At 51.3% G+C, this 22754-nt stretch overlaps 1 protein-coding gene across 2 annotated transcripts in view; it reads left to right on the top strand.

The window, feature by feature from the left end:
* Window positions 1-22754, top strand: part of SMC6 (structural maintenance of chromosomes 6) — a 1026872-nt gene that overhangs the window by 397952 nt on the left and 606166 nt on the right. For both annotated transcript variants that reach the window (XM_078647759.1, XM_078647758.1), the window contains exon 14: window positions 18400-18578. In XM_078647759.1, coding sequence (XP_078503885.1) covers window positions 18400-18578 — 179 coding nt within the window. The remainder of the gene's footprint in view (window positions 1-18399; window positions 18579-22754) is intronic.

Genomic DNA, 22754 nt, shown 5'->3' on the forward strand with positions numbered 1-22754 from the left:
CCGGCACATCACTCGGGGACACCGGCACATCACTCGGGGACACCGGCACATCACTCGGGGACACCGGCACATCACTCGGGGACACCGGCACATCACTCGGGGACACCGGCACATCACTCGGGGACACCGGCACATCACTCGGGGACACCACCACATCACTCGGGGACACCACCACATCACTCGGGAACACCACCACATCACTCGGGAACACCACCACATCACTCAGGGACACCGCCACATCACTCGGGGGCACCGCCACATCACTCGGGGGCACCGCCACATCACTCGGGGGCACCGCCACATCACTCGGGGGCACCGCCACATCACTCGGGGGCACCACCACATCACTCGGGGGCACAACCACATCACTCGGGGGCACCACCACATCACTCGGGGGCACAACCACATCATTTTGGGACACCACCACATCACTCGGGGGCACCGCCACATCACTCGGGGGCACCGCCACATCACTCGGGGGCACCGCCACATCACTCGGGGGCACCACCACATCACTCGGGGGCACAACCACATCACTCGGGGGCACCACCACATCACTCGGGGACACCACCACATCACTCGGGGGCACAACCACATCATTTTGGGACACCACCACATCACTCGGGGGCACCACCACATCACTCGGGGGCACCACCACATCACTCGGGGACACCACCACATCACTCGGGGACACCACCACATCACTCGGGGACACCGGCACATCACTCGGGGACACCGGCACATCACTCGGGGACACCGGCACATCACTCGGGGACACCGGCACATCACTCGGGGACACCGGCACATCACTCGGGGACACCGGCACATCACTCGGGGACACCACCACATCACTCGGGGACACCACCACATCACTCGGGGACACCGGCACATCACTCGGGGACACCGGCACATCACTCGGGGACACCGGCACATCACTCGGGGACACCGGCACATCACTCGGGGACACCGGCACATCACTCGGGGACACCGGCACATCACTCGGGGACACCACCACATCACTCGGGGACACCACCACATCACTCGGGAACACCACCACATCACTCGGGAACACCACCACATCACTCGGGAACACCCCCGCATCACTCAGGGACACCGCCACATCACTCGGGGGCACCGCCACATCACTCGGGGGCACCGCCACATCACTCGGGGGCACCGCCACATCACTCGGGGGCACCGCCACATCACTCGGGGGCACCACCACATCACTCGGGGGCACAACCACATCACTCGGGGGCACCACCACATCACTCGGGGACACCACCACATCACTCGGGGGCACAACCACATCATTTTGGGACACCACCACATCACTCGGGGGCACCACCACATCACTCGGGGGCACCACCACATCACTCGGGGACACCACCACATCACTCGGGGACACCACCACATCACTCGGGGACACCGGCACATCACTCGGGGACACCGGCACATCACTCGGGGACACCGGCACATCACTCGGGGACACCGGCACATCACTCGGGGACACCGGCACATCACTCGGGGACACCGGCACATCACTCGGGGACACCACCACATCACTCGGGGACACCACCACATCACTCGGGGACACCACCACATCACTCGGGAACACCACCACATCACTCGGGAACACCACCACATCACTCGGGAACACCCCCGCATCACTCAGGGACACCGCCGCATCACTCAGGGACACCGCCGCATCACTCAGGGACACCGCCGCATCACTCAGGGGCACCGCCGCATCACTCGGGGACACCAGCACATCACTCGGGGACACCAGCACATCACTCGGGGACACCAGCACATCACTCGGGGACACCAGCACATCACGCGGGGGCACCACCACATCACGCGGGGGCACCACCACATCACGCGGGGGCACCACCACATCACGCGGGGGCACCACCACATCACTCAGGGGCACCACTCTGGGACCCCACCACATCACTCGGGGACACTACCACATCACTCGGGGACACCACCACATCACTCGGGGACACCACCACATCACTCGGGGACACCACCACATCACTCGGGGACACCACCACATCACTCGGGGACACCACCACATCACTCGGGGGCACCACCACATCACTCGGGGGCACCACCACATCACTCGGGGGCACCACCACATCACTCGGGGGCATCACCACATCACTCGGGGGCACCACCACATCACTCGGGGGCACCACCACATCACTCGGGGGCACCACCACATCACTCGGGGGCACCACCACATCACTCGGGGGCACCACCACATCACTCGGGGGCACCACCACATCACTCGGTCACACCACCACATCACTCGGTCACACCACCACATCACTCGGTCACACCACCACATCACTCGGTCACACCACCACATCACTCGGGGACACCACCACATCACTCGGGGACACCACCACATCACTCGGGGACACCACCACATCACTCGGGGACACCACCACATCACTCGGGGACACCACCACATCACTCGGGGACACCACCACATCACTCGGGGACACCACCACATCACTCGGGGACACCACCACATCACTCGGGGACACCACCACATCACTCGGGGACACCACCACATCACTCGGGGACACCACCACATCACTCGGGAACACCACCACATCACTCAAGGACCCCACCGCATCACTCAGGGACACCGCCGCATCACTCAGGGACACCGCCGCATCACTCAGGGGCACCGCCGCATCACTCGGGGACACCAGCACATCACTCGGGGACACCAGCACATCACTCGGGGGCACCACCACATCACTCGGGGGCACCACCACATCACTCGGGGGCACCACCACACCACTCAGGGGCACCACTCAGGGACACCAGCACATCACTCGGGGATACCAGCACATCACTCGGGGACACCATCACATCACTCGGGGACACCAGCACATCACTCGGGGACACCAGCACATCACTCGGGGACACCAGCACATCACTCGGGGACACCAGCACATCACTCGGGGACACCAGCACATCACTCGGGGACACCAGCACATCACTCGGGGACACCAGCACATCACTCGGGGACACCAGCACATCACTCGGGGACACCAGCACATCACTCGGGGACACCAGCACATCACTCGGGGACACCACCACATCACTCTGTCTGGGACACCACCACATCACTCTGTCTGGGACACCACCACATCACTCTGTCTGGGACACCACCACATCACTCTGTCTGGGACACCACCACATCACTCTGGGACACCACCACATCACTCTGGGACACCACCACATCACTCTGGGGCACCACCACATCACTCTGGGGCACCACCACATCACTCTGGGGCACCACCACATCACTCTGGGGCACCACCACATCACTCGGGGGCACCACCACATCACTCTGGGGCACCACCACATCACTCGGGGACACCACCACATCACTCGGGGGCACCACCACATCACTCGGGGGCACCACCACATCACTCGGGGACACCACCACATCACTCTGGGACACCACCACATCACTCTGGGACACCACCACATCACTCTGGGACACCACCACATCACTCTGGGACACCACCACATCACTCAGCCCAACCACGTCATCACTCGGCACCACAACAGCACTGTCCTTCCTTGCTACTAACAAGCATTGCCATAGTCAATAGTACTCTCATTAGGAAAGTGTAAGCTATTGGCTTTGTGAATAACAATGCTATTAATTTATATATTTTCAAAGCCAACACATATTAAAAACATTTGTAATTTAAAATACCATTAGCTCACACTTTCCTAAAGCGAGACCTATTGCATTGCAAATGCTTGTTATATAATGCAGGAGCCTGGGCTACTGCCCTTTTTCTGGCATAGGTGTATTTTAAATGAATTGGAATATGATTCGAGAAGGCTGGCATAATGATATCTTCGCCGTGCGGGCTCTCCCTGACAAATTTTGCTGGCCAGTCTTTTTCAGCTAGAAGAATGTCATAACCCTTAGAGATCTTCTCCCAAAAGAGTGCTCTTATTTTCCTAGTTATGTCCCCCTCCGTCCGGAGTGTTACTTCATATAACTTATGGGGTACACTAACCCTGGTATCAGCTGTTTCAACTTGAATGTACTCCTTCAAGTCCACTGTCTCCAGATGATCCTTCAAGATCTTGCGAGCTATGGTGACCTCTGCTGCACTGTCCAGCATTGTCTGGGCCCACTCCCCGTTCTTGAGTTGTGTCCTCAAGATCCTCGGCATGTCTGATTTTTAGACCTGCTACCTTCTTTTTGGTGAATTGGGTTTTCTTTTTTTTTGTAAAGTGTTGATCATCTTTGGACTTCACGCGTGTTCTGACCACCCTCCTCTTTATATTTTCTGTGAGGAAGTCTGAAAGGTACGAGAGGAACGTGTATCAGTATCTTGATATCTATCAGGTTTTCTCAAATTATCCCTATTCCTGAGGTTATACCTCTTTTCAGAGAGCTCCTTTTGAGGAGACCTTCCTCGGGACTGATAGCGCTTCTCATTAGAAGTCTGTTCAGTATTTTCCCACTTCTTTTTAGGAGTAGTGAGAGTGTTTTTAATAAAGACCTTTTCAGGATTTTCTGTTAGTTGGGGCTTTACTGGTTTCCCACCCACACTATCTCTTCCTAGTTCTACATAGGATTTTTCAATTATTCTGGACAGTTAATATGGTTGCTCAGTTATATCAATTTCCCTTATTTTTTGGCGGGTCGCCACGGATGCTGCTTCACTTTCAATTATTAGCTAATATTATAGCTGAAACCTGTTTAAAATATTTCAGTAATTTCATACCCAGATTTAAAGCAGGCTCTGTCACGTATTCATTTTGAATCTGTTTCAGGACGTCTGGTATCACCGCCACAGACGGAACACCATGTGTTTTTGTGTAGATTGCAGCAAAGACTCTACTCCAAGTGTCGCAGTCCTCCAGGTGTGGTGCGATCCCCATTGGTAAACAGATTAACATTCTGTGTTTCTCATAAGGTGTACTGTCAGGAAATACTGCCTCGATTTGAGTAATTTTTTAGCTATCCAGAATGGAATTTGTTCCCTTTTTGCCAATGACTGATTGTATAGTCTGTGGTGTCATTTTATTTGTGTTCCCCTGGTGAGGGGTTTGTTGTGGAATCCTTACAGGAGGTTGGACTGTTAGAGTCTGCATGACATATTGAACCAATTGTTTATGTATTTTAATTAGTTGTTTTAGTTGAACTAATAGTTCCTCACTTGTCATTTCTTCAATGTCACAATGTGGTGTGTAGCTGGCTAGTACCGGCCATGTTGCTCCTGGTCTACCTATAGGACCGAGCCTGGTAATGCGATTTTGATGTTTTAGGGCGCCTTTAAATCAGAGCTGATGCTCTTGGTAAGTTAGTGGAATTTCAATGTCCTCAAAAGGAACGTATTCCGTTGGAATATCCTCTACTTTGTAGAAGTGAAACGCGTGCGATACTGAATTTGCTTCAAGGAAGACTATCCATGAATAGAATACCTCTGTCTGCCGATATTCGTGTGCCTCTATGACAAAAATTACCCTACCACCTCTTGATGATAGGTCATTTTTTATAAGCTTTATAGTGATGGTTTTCCTTAGGTTTTCCGGGATGAATATAGCATCCGGCTCATTTTGTTGGAAACCTGTAACGTCTAAACCTGGTCGGGCTGCAGCTGCAGCTCCACCGTTCTCAGGGTCACTCATTTTGTTGACCGAAAGTTTGCAGAGCAAGTTTCAAGGAAACAAAGATAAGGTGCACAATATTTTGGAACACTGTATCCTTCAACGTTGAATCAAACCAAAAAAGAATACATAGGATTTTCGTCCTACTCAGTTATGGCAGATATTTTATTCTTTTACCCATTCCAGACGTCTATTGAGTATTTTACGGGAAAAAGGGTCTCTGTGAAAAGCACGACTGAGTTACTCTAGTATCTAGCACTAAATTAGTGCCTTACCAAACGTTGGGTGCCATTTAGTGTAGTTCCTATATTCCCAATAGGCTCTGCGCATTGGAATAATATATCCTATAGATTTGACGTAGGACTTAGGTCGACTAGGTCTCTATCTCGCCTAGGTCTCTATCGAATACATTAGACTTAATTGTGAGTGCCAGCTTGCTCAGAGGTCACTAGAAACTTTCTCGAATTCACAAGAAGGGATTAGTTTCTGACAACCGCATAAACATGACAACTTTGTTTCTCCAAGAATAAAACTGATCTTCAGAGTCATGGAAACAATAGATAGATATTTTACTCAGTCAATCGTGCATGCTTCGTTTCATCAGAGGTGCAGAGAAATAGGGAGACGGCCGTTTTCAATAAAAGGGTTTATTGAACAGTCTTCTTTCTCATGCAAGTAAAGTGAACTGCTACAATCGTAATACTGGTTGCAAAGTATAATGCGTACAGTAAGAAGAGTATTATAAAATAATACTGTAAAAGCATTGTATGGTTCCTTGACCATAGATAAATACATATATAAATAACAAAGGCTAAAAGTACTCAACTGGTGCTTCTAAAATACGCCTACCCCAAATGTACCTAACCTAAGTCTAGTACGAGGGAAGAAGTAAGTGAGGTGTTGCATAGGTTTAGTCCAGTGGTTCCCAAACTTTTTCAATCCATGGCTTCCTTGGCTTATTGGCCGTTGGTCGTGGCTCCCTATGATGCTAAATTTATTTGCGGGTGGATGGCCTCGGGAGTACTTACACTTTTCTCATGAAAATAATTGGGATAAAGTTGGGTCATGTACCCCATGACATGCCTAACAGTCATGGGGTGCTCCTGTAGTGTAGAATGGGATGAAACACCTAGTTCAGTTGGGACATTTATCATACACAATAAATGTCAATTCTTTTATAAGAAGAAAAATTACTTAATTTACTTTAGGAAGCCAAATATGCGCCACAGGTCACCACAAACATTGTGTGGGTGTTGGAAGAAATTAAGCCACACAAATGAGGTAATATTGAATTCAAGCATTTAAACATTTAAACAGGTAGGGACGCCAAACTGAACATGCCTTCTAAAGCAACCAGCTCCACCAACTGTCCGTTCCAGCCTACAGCCTCCTAACACTCCAGAATCAAGAACAGGAGAACACGCTCTCAATAACACAAGAAACCATATGTAAACACCACTTACAAATAACAATACCGGTTAATAAATAATATGCTTTAAAGGATTTCCCTTCCTCTACAACGCTCACCACACGCACGCACATCGATGTGCCGATGTACCTGCTGTCACTGCAATCCGGAAAAAAAAGGACCGCCTGTGCCAGGGCACTAAACTGAGCCTGATGCAGACCGGTTTTGAGGCCCCCTTTAAAAAACTGAGCTCCGGTGAGAACCCGGCCCACTTAAAGCCCTGTCGAGGAGGGTGTTCTTTTCTACCGGGGACTTGCTACCATTGTCCTTTCTCAGAGGTGAGACTTGGTACCTCTGATCTTAGTCCCTTGCAAGCTCTTTGTCTCCTCTGTATGGTGCACTATACCTTTCTTACAGCCTCTCTCATTCTCTCACTGAAATCCTAACCAGGAGCTGTAATTGCAGACACTCCATAATGTGTGTTCTAGCTCTCCCTGGTGTTCACAGCCCCTTAAGCACCTCTCGCTGTTCACCTGCCCATCCTGAACAGTCTGCCTCTGGTGTAGTGTCCTAGATGCAGAATGGATCGACGGGAAGCAGCTCAGCTCTCTGGGATATTAACATCATCTTCCCTCTCAGCACCCTCTATGACCTCATATCCTGTCCCCATTTTTCTTTAGTCTGGCCAGGGGTTGCAGGCGACTGCTGACAACTGTGGAACGCAGGACATTTCAAGTTACTTGCAAAACTAAAGCGATATGGAGGGAAAACAGCACTTCGTTTTCTCACAGATTCAGTTGATCAATACACCTTTCTTTGGCGAAGACTTTGAGAAAGTCAAAGTATTCAGTTATGCGCTCTGCTGCCACCTGGTGGATAAAACGTTTTATGCTTTTAACAAATAGCTCACATTTCTGTGATGTTACTGGCAATTTATGGCTGAAATCGTAATTCTGAAACCTTCGGAGCGCGGCGCCCCTCGCTAGTCTGTAGGGCGCACCAAGGTCCGCGGCGCACAGATTGGGAACCACTGGTTTAGTCTGTTTTTGCCAAGAATCTAACCAAGATTTCTCTAAGGGTCTAATCAGCTCCATACCTTGGTTTTTAGAATGAAGGAGGTCTGGTATCTCTGTCTCGAGGCTCGATTTCCCTAACACCCTGCGAGGGGAGCTTGGCAACACTGGCGCTGGATTCTCAGCGAGAGAAAGGACAGCTTCTCTGTCAGTGCGTCAGCTGGAGGGTCTGATTCCTTCGGCACTTGCTGTAGCGAGCTGCGTCGGGCAAGTAGATAGAGCTGCTCTGAACCACCGTGTGTTTGCTAGGGCAAGTGTAGGCATATTTATACCTTGAAGGTGCCTTGTTTGACGTAAAGTCGGACATAATAACGTCACCAAAGAACCCCAAGGAAATGGTAGTTCTTTGAAAACGCCATGATTTCTAGGACAAATAAATATTATAGTAAGGGGATGTCCCTGACTGCTGAAGCCGAGTTTTCCAAGAAATCGTTGTGGCTTTTTGGAACTAGTGGAAGTAGCCATACCTGTATTTGGACTGGATGGGTTATGTCTAAATATGGGTATGAATTCTATGCCTATATAAGGGCAATGTGAATTATCCATACTAATATTATAAAGAGAGAGCCCAAACCTTTGAGGCGGGTAATCTCAGTAACCACAGCACCAATCACAACACCCAATACAGCGTTGGAAAGGGTAGTTGCAGCAGAAGGACATAGGCGGTGCAGACGGCCACCATATACATTTAAAAGGTAAAAGAACTATGCAAAGTAGTCCCTTGTGGGCGTGTCTACGTTCTGCTGTGGGCGTGTGGTACGTTCCGCCCTTCATGCCATGTGAGTCGTAATTGCGCCGCATCAAGGGGCACGCTGGGGCCGTGACAATGCTGTGGGCGTGTGTCCGCGCTGTGGGCGTGTGTCCGCGCTGTGGGCGTGTGTCCGCCCTTCATGCCATGTGAAGCGCCAATTACGCAATTGCGCCGCATCAAGGGGCACGCTGTGGGCATGACAAACGCTGGGGGCGTGTGCTATGTTCCGCACGTCATGCCATCTGGGTCGTACATTAATCAGATCGTCTGCTGTGGCCGTGTGCTGGGGGCGTCACAAAGGCGTTCACCTCAAAGCGTGGTAAGTAACCATTCGCAAGACTCCCTTGGGGGACTGCCCGTTGTCTCACACATACTGGGGGTGCCGAATGCAGTGTGCGCCTTGGCCTGGGTGCGTCTGAAAGGGCCGAACGCAGTGTGCGCCTTGGCCTGGGTGCGTCTAAAAAGCACTCGGGTCGAAGAGCGTCGGTGTGGGTCATAAAAAAATAAGAACAGCGGGAAACAATCATTCAAGACTCACTCAATTCTAATTGTTAGACGATCGCCGCTGGCCCTCAAGCGGGGGCACACGCGACAGCATGTCTGCGGGGACAATTACTGCAGCCTCTCATGCGCGCTGTTACTGAACTATCACATTAAACCAAATTACACGCGCCTGCTAACATCAGCCAGGGCTGTAGCCGGGCTCAGGCGGCGGATCACTACACTAATTACATGCGCCTTCTAACATGAACCAGGGCTGCAGCTGGGCCTCAAGCGGGGGGACACGCGCCTGCTAACATCAACCAGGGCTGCAGCTGGGCCTCAAGCGGGGGAACACGCGAATGACCGTATCTGAATACACACATTCTATTTCATACCCGGACAACGTTGGGACGGGCTGCTAGTAGCTATATAAGGGCATGAATCGGTAAATTACGCTTGATTATAAAATGCTTCACAACACTTCCTTATTGCATCTAGCCAAATCAAAATTACATTTTTCATCAATAAATGCTCATGTGTCTGCCATAACAGTTTATGGAAAAATTCTGCAGCATTTGTTCTTCTTTATGATCCCGGTGATTGACATCTTTCTGGAAGGTCTAAAGAAGAGTTTTCCACCAGATAAAACCCAAGGATGTTAACAAAACAATTATTTGGGAACTATGGGCACATTAGCAAGGTTTGCTTTGTACCAAACAATCTACTGCCTGATTAATAGCATCAAAAGAAATGCTGCAACCACATGCTACATGGAAATCTGTACATGCCTTCACTAGACACTACTATGTGTAGATATTCAAATAGAAGTTAAAAGTGGACAAGAAATGCTCAGAAATCTTTTTACGTTTAAAGTATTTCATTAATAAAGACATTACAAAAAAGAAATGGAAACAGTTGTCTCAAAGAATCAGTGCCATGGTACAACTATACAGGAGCGCAACCAGTGCGCAAAGGCTCTGCTATCGTAGTGTCCATCTGAGTGTGGTGCCTGGTGCCTATGCAGCAACAACAACTTCAAGAACAAACAACCCCTTTTCAAACTCCCCCCTCCCTTCCCATCCCCTCGAGCCCCCTCCCGCCCTCTCCCCGTACAGTGCTTAATTCGCCCTCCCGTGTCACCTCCCTCAGTTCGCCCTCCCCTCCCATCTGACCGCAACTCTAGACTCATTGGTTAGCTGGATCCGCCGGTGATGTTAATCTCAACAATCGGAGATATCGGGGGCATGTAAGTTCTTTAAATTCCGTTACAAGTAGGGAGTGAAACGGCTGCCCCAGGTCATTAAACTGCTCCACCTCTCCCGCCACCATGAGCGACAACTTCTCCATCCCCAGGACATGCCACAACCTGTGCAGCCAACCCGCAGTGGAGGGGAGTGTGGTGGTGCGCCAGTGAATGAGTATGTTTTGGACAGCAGAGCCCAGTGCAATCGCAATCTGCCTACCCCTGCGAGATTTCAGAGGGTACATCAGCCCGTTGGGCAAGCCCAACAGGACATATGCGGAGAAGCGAGGCAGTTCAATGTCAAAGCGTGAGTCAATCTCGTCCAAGACTTCTTTCCAATAGACCAGCAGGGGGCAGTCCCATAAAACATATGTAAGTGTGCCTATCTGCCCACAATCCCGCCAACAAGTGTTCTCAATGTTACAGTTCATTTCATGCAGTCTCTCCGGTGTATAATACCAATATGTGGATACCTTCGTGAACGTTTCCGTGAGTCCGGTGTGGTACGCGGAGTGTCGTGCCCGGTAGGAAATGTGGTCCCATTCTGTGTGACTTAGGGCCCTCCCCAGTTCTCGTTCCCAGCGTTCCCGTCCCGGGTTATACATATGAGAGGAGGAAGGCTGCAGGAACTTATATAGATCCAAGATAAGTTTTGAGTCTGAGGTGCGTGTGACGAGCCACTTCTCATAAGGCTGGAGCCTTCTGTCCACCGATTCGCGCACCTGCGGCTGGAGCGCCCAATGACGCACTTGCATATACCACATCCTTTCCGTCTCAGGCAGTTGGTATTCTCGCCTGAAATCTTGAAACGGGATGACGCCGTCCGGGGTGTACACGTGGAACAGCGCACTGCATCCTGCATTCCGCCAGTGCGCGAAAGCCCCGGGCTCCATCCCGGGATGAAAATCTGGGTTCCCAACCAATGGCGTGAACGGCGAGGGGAAGGTAGTGAGATCATGCGCAACTTTAGTAGCGTCCCACACTCGCATCGGGACTCGCGTGACGAAGGACGCATACAGGTTGGAGGGACGATGAGCCCTGCGCATGAAGGGCACTTCCTGCAAGGTCCGGCCCGCGACCGCCTGGTCCTGAAAAAGCCAGTGCTTATCTGACTCCCACTTGTTCCACTCCACGAGATATCGTAGTTGTACCGCTTGGAAATACTTGCGTAGGTCTGGTATGCCCAGTTCACCAGCCTCATGGGCCAGTGTGGATAAGGCTCTCTTGAGTCTGGGCTTGCGGCCCTGCCAGATGAAGCGTGCAAGGTCCGCTTGAGTCTGCTGGATCCATCCTTTCGGGGGTTGGAGCGGCAGAGCCCGGAATAGGTATAGCACCTGCGGCAGGAGAGTCATCTTCACTGCGGCTATTCTGCTCAGCCAAGACAGCGTTCCCCTGCTCCACAGGCCCAGCTCCTCTTTAATTTTTCTTCCTAAGGCCGCGTAGTTGGCGGTCACCATAGCGGGTAGGGTGGGTGCCAATAGTATGTCCAGGTATGGCACCAGGTCTTTAGACTAGTGCATGGGGAAGAGGTCCTGCAAATCGGTTCTTGTGGCAGCAGTCAACGAAACGTCAAGGGCCGCCGATTTCCCCATATTCATCTTGAAGCCTGCGACAGCGGCGAAATCCTCTAGCTCAGCGATACAAGCAGGGAGTGCCCTCCTTGGATCAGCCAGCGTTAATATAATGTCTGCGTAGAGGCTAATGGTGTGCGTATACCTCCCCATCCGTATGCCAGTCGCATTGGGATTTTGGCGTATCCTTTGGGCAAGGGGCTCCATATAGAGAGCGAAGAGCAGCGGGGACAATGGGCACCCTTGTCTGGTGCCCAGCTCTATCGCAAATCTGAGAGCTATAGCCATTCACCCGTACCACCGCAGACGGAAATCTGTAGCAGTTGAATACTAGGGTGCGAAATTTCTCTCCTATGTCTACCTTCGATAGAACCCTCTCCAAGTAAGGCCAATGTACCCGGTCGAAGGCCTTCACCGCGTCGACAGCTTGCAGCATCCTCTCCCCGGGGATCCGGGAGGCCTTCTCCAGAATATGAACCACTCTCTTGGTATTGTCCACCGTTTGCCTCCCGGGGACAAACCCATCCTGGTCCGGATCCACCAGCCCCGGCAGATGAGGTGCCAGGCGGGCCGCCAGGATCCCAGTGTACAATTTGAGGTCGATGTTTAAAAGAGAGATCGGCCTGTACGAGCTGCATTGGGTCCGGTCCTTCCCTGGTTTGGGGATGACCGACACCGTTGCTTGGAGTAGATCCGGAGGGATAGCTCCAGGGGCGCAGAATGAATTAAAGAGGCGTATAAGGATAGGCGCCAGCGCGGGGCAAAACGTTTTATAAAAAAGGGACGTGTAACAGTCCGGGCCTGGAGCCTTCCCGTGTTTGAGCCTGGAGATGGCTATAATCACCTCCTCAACTCGAATGTCTCGTTCCAGATGTTCCGCCTGTCCCGCGGTGAGGGAGGGAAGGTCAACCGAGTCCAGGTACTCTGCCTCCGCCGATGGGGGCTCGCTCGCGTACAGATCGGCGTAGAACCGACGGAAGCCCTCCGCTATCTGGCTATCCTCCGTGGCTGTCACCCCAGCGGAGACCGATAGCTCCTTCACCAAGTGTCGTTGATGCGCCACCCGGAGCTTGTTCGCCAGTAGACGGCCACACTTATCGCCGCACGTGTAGTACACGTGTTTCAAGCGTAACGCAGCGTATTCCGCCCTGTCCATGTCTAACGCTGACAGGAGCTTCCTCGCTGCCTTAAGTTGCTTCCAGACTCTGGGGGCCCCCGTTCTCTGATGTACCTGTTCCAGCTCACGCACCTTACGGGTGAGTTCGTCCCGCTTTTGCTGCCGCGCTCTATTCTCCGCCGAGGAGATGGCAATGAATTCTCCTTGGAGCACCGCCTTCAGTGCTGCCCACTGTGTCGCCCGAGTGGTGTCAGCATTATCATTGTGCGTTCGGCAATCGCGAATTGCGTCCTGTATGTGCTTCACCACCGCCTTCTTATGCAGAAGAGTGTCCCTGAGGCGCCACACCCCGCGTGAGGGAGACATCGGTGGTAGCCGGAAACTGCCAGCGACGGGGGCGTGGTCCGATAGTGAGAGAACCCCTATTTCCGAGGCTATGGCCAGGTCACAGACCGGTCCTGTGACCAGAAGGAGGTCCAGTCTTGCGTAGGTCTTATGTGCGTGTGAGTAATAGGAGTAGAACCGGGCGGTAGGATGGAAGTGGCGCCAAAGATCGTGGAGATCTAGTTCGTCCAACTGTGTCCTGCCTATCTGTGAGATCTCCCCCGTCTGCGGGTGCCTTTGCGCCGATCTATCCAAAGACGAGTCGAAGACCATATTCAGGTCCCCCCTATGATTATGTGCCTATCTGGGGTGGCCGTGATGTCCACCAAGGCCGAGTGAAGGAATTGTTCCTGATGTTCGTTGGGGCTGTATATCGACCCAATGGTAAACTCCGGACTTGACCCTATATGCTAGGAGCCTCCCTTTCTGTTCTGCAAATTTATGTAGGACCTCTCCTTTAAATGTTCTGGACACTAGGATCGCTACCCCCGCCGTCTTGGTAGTGTTGGAGGAGAAAAATTGCGTTGGAAATTCATGAGACCGCATCCTTTGGCAATCTCGGGCCAGAAGGTGGGTCTCCTGCAAAAGACAAATATCAGCTTGTGTGTTTTCTAGTAGGGACAGCACTGCCCTTCTTTTGACAGGGTTATTCAGCCCTTTCACATTAAGAGTAACGACCTTAAGGGCTGTCATCGATGTGGGTAAAAGTATAGCCCAATCAGTGAGTCACGGCCCGGGAGGGGCGGTTCCAGTGCAAGTAATGTGTAGGAGTAGTGTAAGGTCAGAGCGAATGCATCAAAGGTATAGTACGGTACTCGTCCTTGCCCCCCCAACTCCCCTTGAACTTCTCTCCAACTGCCCTTCCCTCCCCACCTCCGTCCCCTCTCTCCTCTCTCTCCCAACAGTCCCTCCATGCAAACAACCAACCTCCCTTCCCCCCTCTCCCCCTCCCACCTTCCCCCTTCCCCCTCCCTCAACCCATCCTCCTTCCCCTCCAAAACCGAAACTTCCCCAACTACCCCCCTCCCCCACCTCCCCTTCAGTCAACTGCTCAAAAACTCCATTTTCCAAGTCCGGTCCCTAGTGGACAAGTCTGTGGAAGGTTATTCAGGTGGACGTCCAGCCACAACACCCCCCCCCCCACTTCCCCCCCTCCCCCGCACCCTCGAACCTGCAGTGATGAAGAAGCCATGTCGATCTCCCCCCGGAGTGCACTCAGGCCGTTAGGGCCACCTTACCTCCCGCACTGCACTGTCCATTTCCGCCCGGATGGTGGGCGAGTCTGGTCGCATGGGCGTAGATGGAGATCGCCGTCCCTGGAGCATCTGCCAGCCATCTCTAGTGCCGCGCCGACGGCGAGGTGTAGGTGCATCCTCATCTGTCGCGGTGATCCCCAGCACTCCACAGGTGTCCTGAAGGGACCGGAGTTGGTGCAGAGTCCCGTTCCATCGAAAGATGAGCCGGAAAGGATGGCCCCAGGAGTACTGCGTGTCGTGTTCCCGCAGGAAATCCGTAGCTATTTTGAATGCTTTGCGTTTTTGCAGCGTAATTGCCGATAAATCCTGAAAAAGGGCCACCTGGTGTCCCCGAAAACGCAGGGACTGCTGCTTCCGTGCTTCACGAAGAATCCGTTCTTTCAAAGGGAAGTCAGGTAGGAAGGCCAAGATATCAGGGTGCGGCGCCGAGGTCCGGCGCGGCAGGCCCACTCTGTGCGCCCTGTCAATTCTGATAGGGCAGTCCCCAGGTTCGCCAAGTATCTCCCTAAACAGGTCCCTCAGGTATGCAGCGACGTCGTCGCCCTCCTCTTTAGAAGGAATTCCCCGGACTCGAATGTTATTGCGCCGAGACCTATTCTCGAGATCCTCATTATGGGCTTGCAGGTCAAGCTGCTGATCCCTGAGTCGTAACAACTCTTGCTGTAGTTGCGCGATCTCTTCGTCTCGAGAGTGGCCGGCGCCCTCCACAGTAGCCACTCTTTCGCCAAGGGAGTCAACCTCTCTTCGCACCTCTCGGACCTCTCCGGCCACCTCCTGCTTTAGTGTTTGGAAATCATCCCTGAGGGAGCTGAACAGCGACTCCAAGAAAGACCTGGTTACCGGAGGTTCCCCTCCTTCCGCTCCTCGGGAACTGTTCGAGGGGCCCGGGGCTTGCTGACTTTTATCTTGTCTCGGGGTACCCCTACCCAGCATTTCCGGCAATGTGCGGTCTCCTTTCTTACTCCCTCTGTTACTGGACATCGTGAATGCGGGGAGGCGCGCCAAGTGATGTGGCACCCCGGCAGGAGCTGTGCGGCTTGGTACTGTTCCAGGGGGTGAAACCCCTTGCGCGACCTGGGTCCTATGTCACTCCAACGGGTGTAACTGCCAGTTCTCACTCCTTCCCTCGGGCCCCCAGGTCACCAAGAGCCCCGACCCGAGGGGGGGCAATCGCGGTCCACCTCCAGTGTTGGTCGCAGTAATAGTGCACCGAGTCGAGGGGTAAGGCTGCGCGGCGCCGGCGGTCAAGGCTCGCCACAACCGCGGGGCGGGTCGAACGAGGCGCGGTCAGCCAGCTAAATGTTCCTTCAGTCTGGCCGCGCAGCCCCCCCGTCACTCCGACAGCGCCGCACCCGCGGGAGACGGAGTCTCGCCCCAGCCAGCCGGGACCGTGGCAGAGCTGCACCCCCTCGGTCAGGAAGCGAGTTGCGCTACAGGCCGGCCCCCCTCCAGGTCGCCGCCGTTCTCTACTGTCACTGGGCCCTGCGATTTTAGGCCCAGGGCCTTCCTGTGGCGTCTGAGGGGTCGTTAGGAGCGTCCCCACCCCCGGCGCTGAGTGTTGGTGGATCATGGGGATGACGTGCAGCCAAAGGCCCGCTTCCGGCCGCGACCTCGGACTCGCGTAGCGATCCTACGCCGATCCGTAGCTTCAGCCTCCGGGCTCCGTGCACACAGCCGCTTTAGACCCGGTCCGGTGTGATGGCCGGCAGCTATGCCCCGGCAGTCAGCGCTGTGCGCGGGTTCCCCCAAAAAGGTCGCCCACTCGCTCTCTCCTCCTGCGCTGGTCAGCTTATGGGCCATTACCAAAACTGGGTCTGGGCTCACCGGCAATAAGGACAAGCCTCACAATCAATCACTAGAAACCAAAACGAGCACCACTATTGCCTACCAACTTCAACTTGGATCATGGATGATCTCTCGAACTACTGAATCAAACAGTAACTCTCGGGAATTAATTTTTCCGGAATTAGTCCGCTTATGGGGACAGGGGGATAGCGTGCAGCCTCAGGCCTAACGGTAGGCCCGGTCCCCGGCCTGGCGTAGCGACCCCTCACCGGCTCCTCACCCGATGGACTCAGCCCCGGGCACCACGCGCACCGCTTGCGTCCCCGCCACCGGATCTCGCTGGGGACCTGTGCGGGGGCCGTCCGCCTCCTCCAGGCTGTCTGCGTGCCGACGAGTCCGTCCCCTCGCGGCTCCGTTGGTCCGCAATCCCGACTTCTCCAGCGCTCGACCGGCTCCCCGGCCGTCTCCTGCTCCGGGTTCACTCCGGAGCCCCGCCGCTGTAACCACAGGGCTGCACGGAGCTCTGAGCAGCGTCTCTGTGTGCTCTTTCGTTTCTGGCGCCGATCTCCGTGCAGTTGGGGGGGAGATCAGCGATGTTCAGCGGTTCAAGGGCCCAGGATTACGGGAACTCACAGACGGTGCGTCCTCTCAGCCCGCCATCTTGGTCACCTCAAATCTTTTTAAGTAAAGTCCTCGTCTATACATTGGATTTCTAAGGAATTTATCTCCTCTTTCTGGCTTACATCTGCATTTAATGCTAATGGATAGCTTGCTACTCTATTCAGGCTTTAAGGACCATCAGTGAAGATCCCACAATGCATAAGAAACCGTAATGTACTTGTAGTCCTGAATCTGCATCCTAGGAATATTCATTGAAGTCATAAACGGCTTGTCCGTCTCTCTCTGGCTAATTACGTTGGACTAATGCTTTTTATTTATATACCCTTTACTCTCATCCGTTTAAAAAAAAAAAAGAGGTGGGAGTCAATTGCCAGTACAATGTATTGTAGGAAGAGGAGACTCTTTTTTTCTCCAATCTCAATGTAAACTTTTAAGGCCGAATTCTTGCCTTCGTGTACACAATCCTTTGAGGGATTTGCATGTAAGAGTCTGCAGTTCAACTGTAACTAGACATTTTAAGGCAACATTATGGACATTAAAGAGAAACATGTTAACTCAGATAGACTTACGTTGTATACAATTATACATTGACTTGTGGAAAGAGACAATTTGCAGTGTTATTTCCTTAAAAGAAAATATCAATAGAATGGTGCTCCATAGTCTGTGCGCACAGCGGGGAATTATTCAAGCATTGACTATCAAGGAAGAGATGTAGAAATAAGACTACAGATACATACCTTTTTCTTGTTCAAAGTAAGTATGAGTTTTTTTAATAAAAGAATAGACCAGTATTCTTGAACGAATGATCCATCTCTAATTTGTTTGCTGTTTTTGTGAACCACATAAGCCCCTTCATCATGCACAGTCCTAAAATACTTTGATTACTTTCAATAGATCATCTTCAATACCTCTTGTAGTGTATAAAGCCACTCAGACTTTCTACTTTTGGGCATAGAATTCTGAAATAAATTGCCTCTAAAACTCCCATTGACTGTTTACATCTTAATATTGAAAAGCTTTCAAATTGACTTGACTTTTTTCAGGAGAGAAGAGCACGATGTTCGAGGAACTTTGGACAAGCAGAAAAGGCAGCTCAAAGGCCTGAAGGAAAGCAAAACGGACAAACTAAGACGATTTGGTGAACACATGCCAGCCCTGCTTGCAGCAATTGAGGAGGAATACAGACATGGACGGTTCACCAAAAAACCTGTTGGACCCCTAGGTTAGTTGTTGAAGATTCAACTGAATAAGAAAGAATTTGTGTTTACAGTGCACATTTGCAAAGGTTCAACAAACATAGTCTGACAGCTGCTATAAAGTCTTTTAACTTTTATTACTTTGTGGGTCTCAGACTGGAGCTACGGGCTTCATTAACAATAATTGTGACACTCTGTCTTATACTTCTGACTGTGTACGCTTTGGTTAGCCTTACCTTTTTAAATGCTTCCATAATGTGTCTGTGTACTAACAACATAAAAATAACAACATTAATATGCTGCCATACCTGCACCAACACCCTAGAATCCGCAAGATTACTCTCTGTGCTACCCTGTTGCCTCTGTCCCTTCTGTCATACAATCTTTTTTTCAATAGATTTTAATTAATTTAGAGTTTTCATGTCCATGACCGTGGTAAATAAAATTGATTGGATTATGTCAGCACAAAGAGTTTTACTCCAGGAACTGTCATATAGCTACTGTATATCTTTATAATGTGTTAATTTAGCATAGGCTCATTAAATGTTTAAACGCCATTTTTCCTTTTGCTGCTTCTGCACACGACACTTAATTGTTGATTTAGCTTTCAACCTAGTAGTTCGTTGTGGTTTACATGAGAATAATATGTTATTACTCTGATATCGGCTTTGCTTAATAAACTATGTCTGTACAGAGAGTGCTGAAGCTTCAGGAACAACACGATACAGAATTGTTATGAGGTCTGATCTTCGCGCCTTCATAGACATAACATAAGTGCAGCTTCTGCCAACTTTTGGCTTGAGGCGGGTTTTTATATTGCTTTGCTTGAGGCAAAAACACACTTGATGCTGTTCGCATGCAGAGAGAGCTGGTGTATGCTGATGTGATCTCTTCATTCTAGGATCCTGAGGTATGGGCCCGCACTAATACAACCCAAAGAGACCTTCTTAGCTATTAATATAATATGCGAGTTAGGGAGGGTGAGAAATAAGTGTTGTTAACCCTTATTGATTTACAGCATGGTAACATGCTGTCACCATTCGCTTTCTATGGACTAGTAACTATTCTTGTAGCTTTGTTGCTGATAATATGTTTACTTGTATTATCTAAGATACTGCGCCTGAGAAGACGGCATTAGTAAATAAACATTTCAAATGCTCACGAGTTCTTCTTTACTCCATGTTCTGGTTTGTAATGATTGTATAACGAAAGAGTGCTCATGTGTTCCACGTAACCTGAGGTTGGTGAGTTCATGTTCTGGTTTGTCTAAACATTGGGGGTTGGTTATGACCAATGAGACACTGTAGCTTTCTCGGTAAGGGGTTTGTTGGGTACTAAGGTGAGTTTTGGGTCACCCTAATTCGCTGAGGTTCCAATCCTCTGTGCACAGTTCTGTGGGAGAACAGAAACCCTGCTACATGGCGCCCGTACGTTGGTGGTCGTATATCATGGCACTCGAGTAGTATATCATTCAAACCTTAACCCCTTCACTGTCGTTTCCGGAAAACGGTGGTGTCGGTGAAACCTACCTGTTTTTTCAAATAGGTCTTTATTCAAGCTTGATTCTTTCTAAACGGTTTCCTTGAATTACTACCCAGTTGTGCTACAAAGTTCACTTTGTTTTTCAGTGTTTCCGGTGGAATCATGGCTGTGGCCATTGCGCAGCATAGTCGCATTGCGGTGCGCAACCATTTACAAACTTACCAAGTCCCTTTGGAGGGCATGGCTGTGATTTTGGTGGTGTGTGCAGATCCGGCGTACCCTTTCGAGCTTTTTTACTCGTGGGTCACATTTCCGGAGGTGGACGCGAATTCTCAAGTGTTCCTCCACTACACACCCTCCCCTGTACCGGCTGAATATACACCGTACAGGGCACTGGAAATACCTATTGATCATTGGCAGCATCGCGTTTGGTTTGATGGCGCCCTCCCCCACTCTTTGTCCGCTGCGAGGTTAGGTCCACTTTCCATTCCAGGTACAAATTGGCCTGCTTTGGGTGGCTTCACCCCGCACCCGAATCACGGCGCGTGTCCCCTTTCGGATGTTCGCAGACTACATGTTGTCTCGATTGCTGTGATTCGTGCATTAGTGCAATATATAGGTCGTCATCTCCCGGGTGGTCCCCCGGGGGGTCCGGCCGTTCAAACGGAACGTGGTGGTTTACGGCTCAATCCGGTTATGGTAAATTCGGTTTTTGGTCAACGCCCTGATAATAAAGATGATTTTCCTTTTTGGCTGGCCGAGAAATTTGACCAACTGGAAGCCGTGTTTCCAAATTCTACTCCTGCTGATAAACATAGAATGTTGACGATTACTTTACCCAAGGATATCACTCCCGAACTCGTTGACTGTGAAAGTTGGGGTAAAACTTTTGCGGCTGTTTATGCGAGTTGTTTCGGCACCCCATCTATGGCTGTACTGCCTACGATCATAAAACGTGTTCAGGATGATCACGGTCCTGAGGCAGCGGTTGAATTGGGTATGCGCCTGTGTGGTTCTTTTGAGATTGTAAGTGATCTCATACTCTCCAACATCAAGGGAGATGCTGTGAACTTCCAGGTTTTTAATGCGTTGGCGGCGTTACCCGATGCCGAAAAGCCCCGCCAGTTGGCGAAGATTGTGGTGGGGCTTATAAAACTATCGGTCGCACAAGTAAGGGTTTGAAGTACTTCGCGGTTAAGGAGAAGAAACAACCACAAGTGCAATCTGCTGCGGCAGATGTACAACCAAAGTCCAAAAAACAGAATTGGCCTCAGAAACAGAAACAGGGGAAGCAACAACAGCAGACTCAGGAATCATATCCTGCGTCACAGGTCCCTGCGCCGGCTGAGAAAGTTTATGATTTGCGCGATCGCGCGATGATTAAATCACCTGATCGATTTCAGGTTTCTGATCAACGCTCTCCTCGTTCCTTTCAGGACTCATCGGCCCCGAAGACCGGTGGAGGAGGAGGCGGACGGGGACGTGGTGGCCAACAAGGACGTGGCCAGCCCCGCCAGACAGAAGGCGCTTGGAAACAGAAGGATTCTACGCCGAAGAGACCGCAGTTTGCGAAAAAGAAAGTCGCAGCCTTAACAGCGCATCGATATGCCACAGATAGTGAGAACGCGGCTTCGGAATCTGACGTGGGCTCTGACCTTGCTGGACAGCGCGGCGGAGATTACCATAGTCAGAGAGGCGCTGCGTCCACTACTGAGGGTGACAGCGACTGATGTCTACGTTGTAATAGAAACAGCAGATACGAGACTTGCTCCCCCTGAAAGACTTTATAAAATTGTCCTGTTAATTGAAGGTGACATACAGCGTACCGTAAAAGGGGTGTTTTGGGAAAATCTGTCTTCTACGTATGATATTTTGCTTTCGGAGGCTGACTGGCCCCCACTTTTTGTGCTCGCGGCGCCGCGAGGGGAGGAGGTAATCCTCCCCAGTTTCGCGAACACTATCTCGAAAGAGCATGCGCAGCATTTTGCAGAAGAGTGGGCTCGGGCTCTCGCACCGGCTCTGTACCGTAACCAATGTGGTTGGGACAGATTGTCCCCTTGCCACGAAATTCCGTTGCGGTCTCAGCCGCAGCCTCAACCTCAATATCCCATTCGGCGTGAAGCCAAAGCTTCCGTCGCGGAAATCCTTGAACAATTAGAATATCAAGGAGTTATTGAAACGTGTGTGTCTCCGGTGAATAATCCTCTTTTTACTGTGACCAAGCCTGACGGATCATATCGTTTGGTATTGGATTACCGGCATTTGAACTCGCATTGCCGTAACTGCGCAGTACAGAATACTCAGGGCTCTGCCCTTGTGGATAGTCTCGTGCGTAAGCGTTTTAAGACAACGCTTGACATATCCAACGGTTTCTATGCCCACAGATTGGACAGCTTTAGCTCCCAATGGACCAGTTTTACATGCGCTGGGGTCCAAAAACAATTCCGGCGTCTCCCAATGGGCTATAAGAATAGTCCTGGTATATTTACCGCACGCATAGTCTCTATTCTGGAGGCACTCGACCCAGATGCTTGTTCGTATGTGGATGACATATATCTCACAGACGACGATATTTGGGAGCATCTGTGTCGTGTAAATTCTGTTATTTGTAACTTTGCAGACATGGGTTACAAATTTAACTTTCCAAAATCGCACATTGCTGAGCACACAGTGTTGTTTTTAGGCTATGAGCTAAACAATGAAGGTAGAGGTTTGGCTCC

Source organism: Lissotriton helveticus, chromosome 6 (genome assembly GCF_964261635.1).
Source record: "Lissotriton helveticus chromosome 6, aLisHel1.1, whole genome shotgun sequence".
NCBI lineage: Eukaryota > Metazoa > Chordata > Amphibia > Caudata > Salamandridae > Lissotriton > Lissotriton helveticus.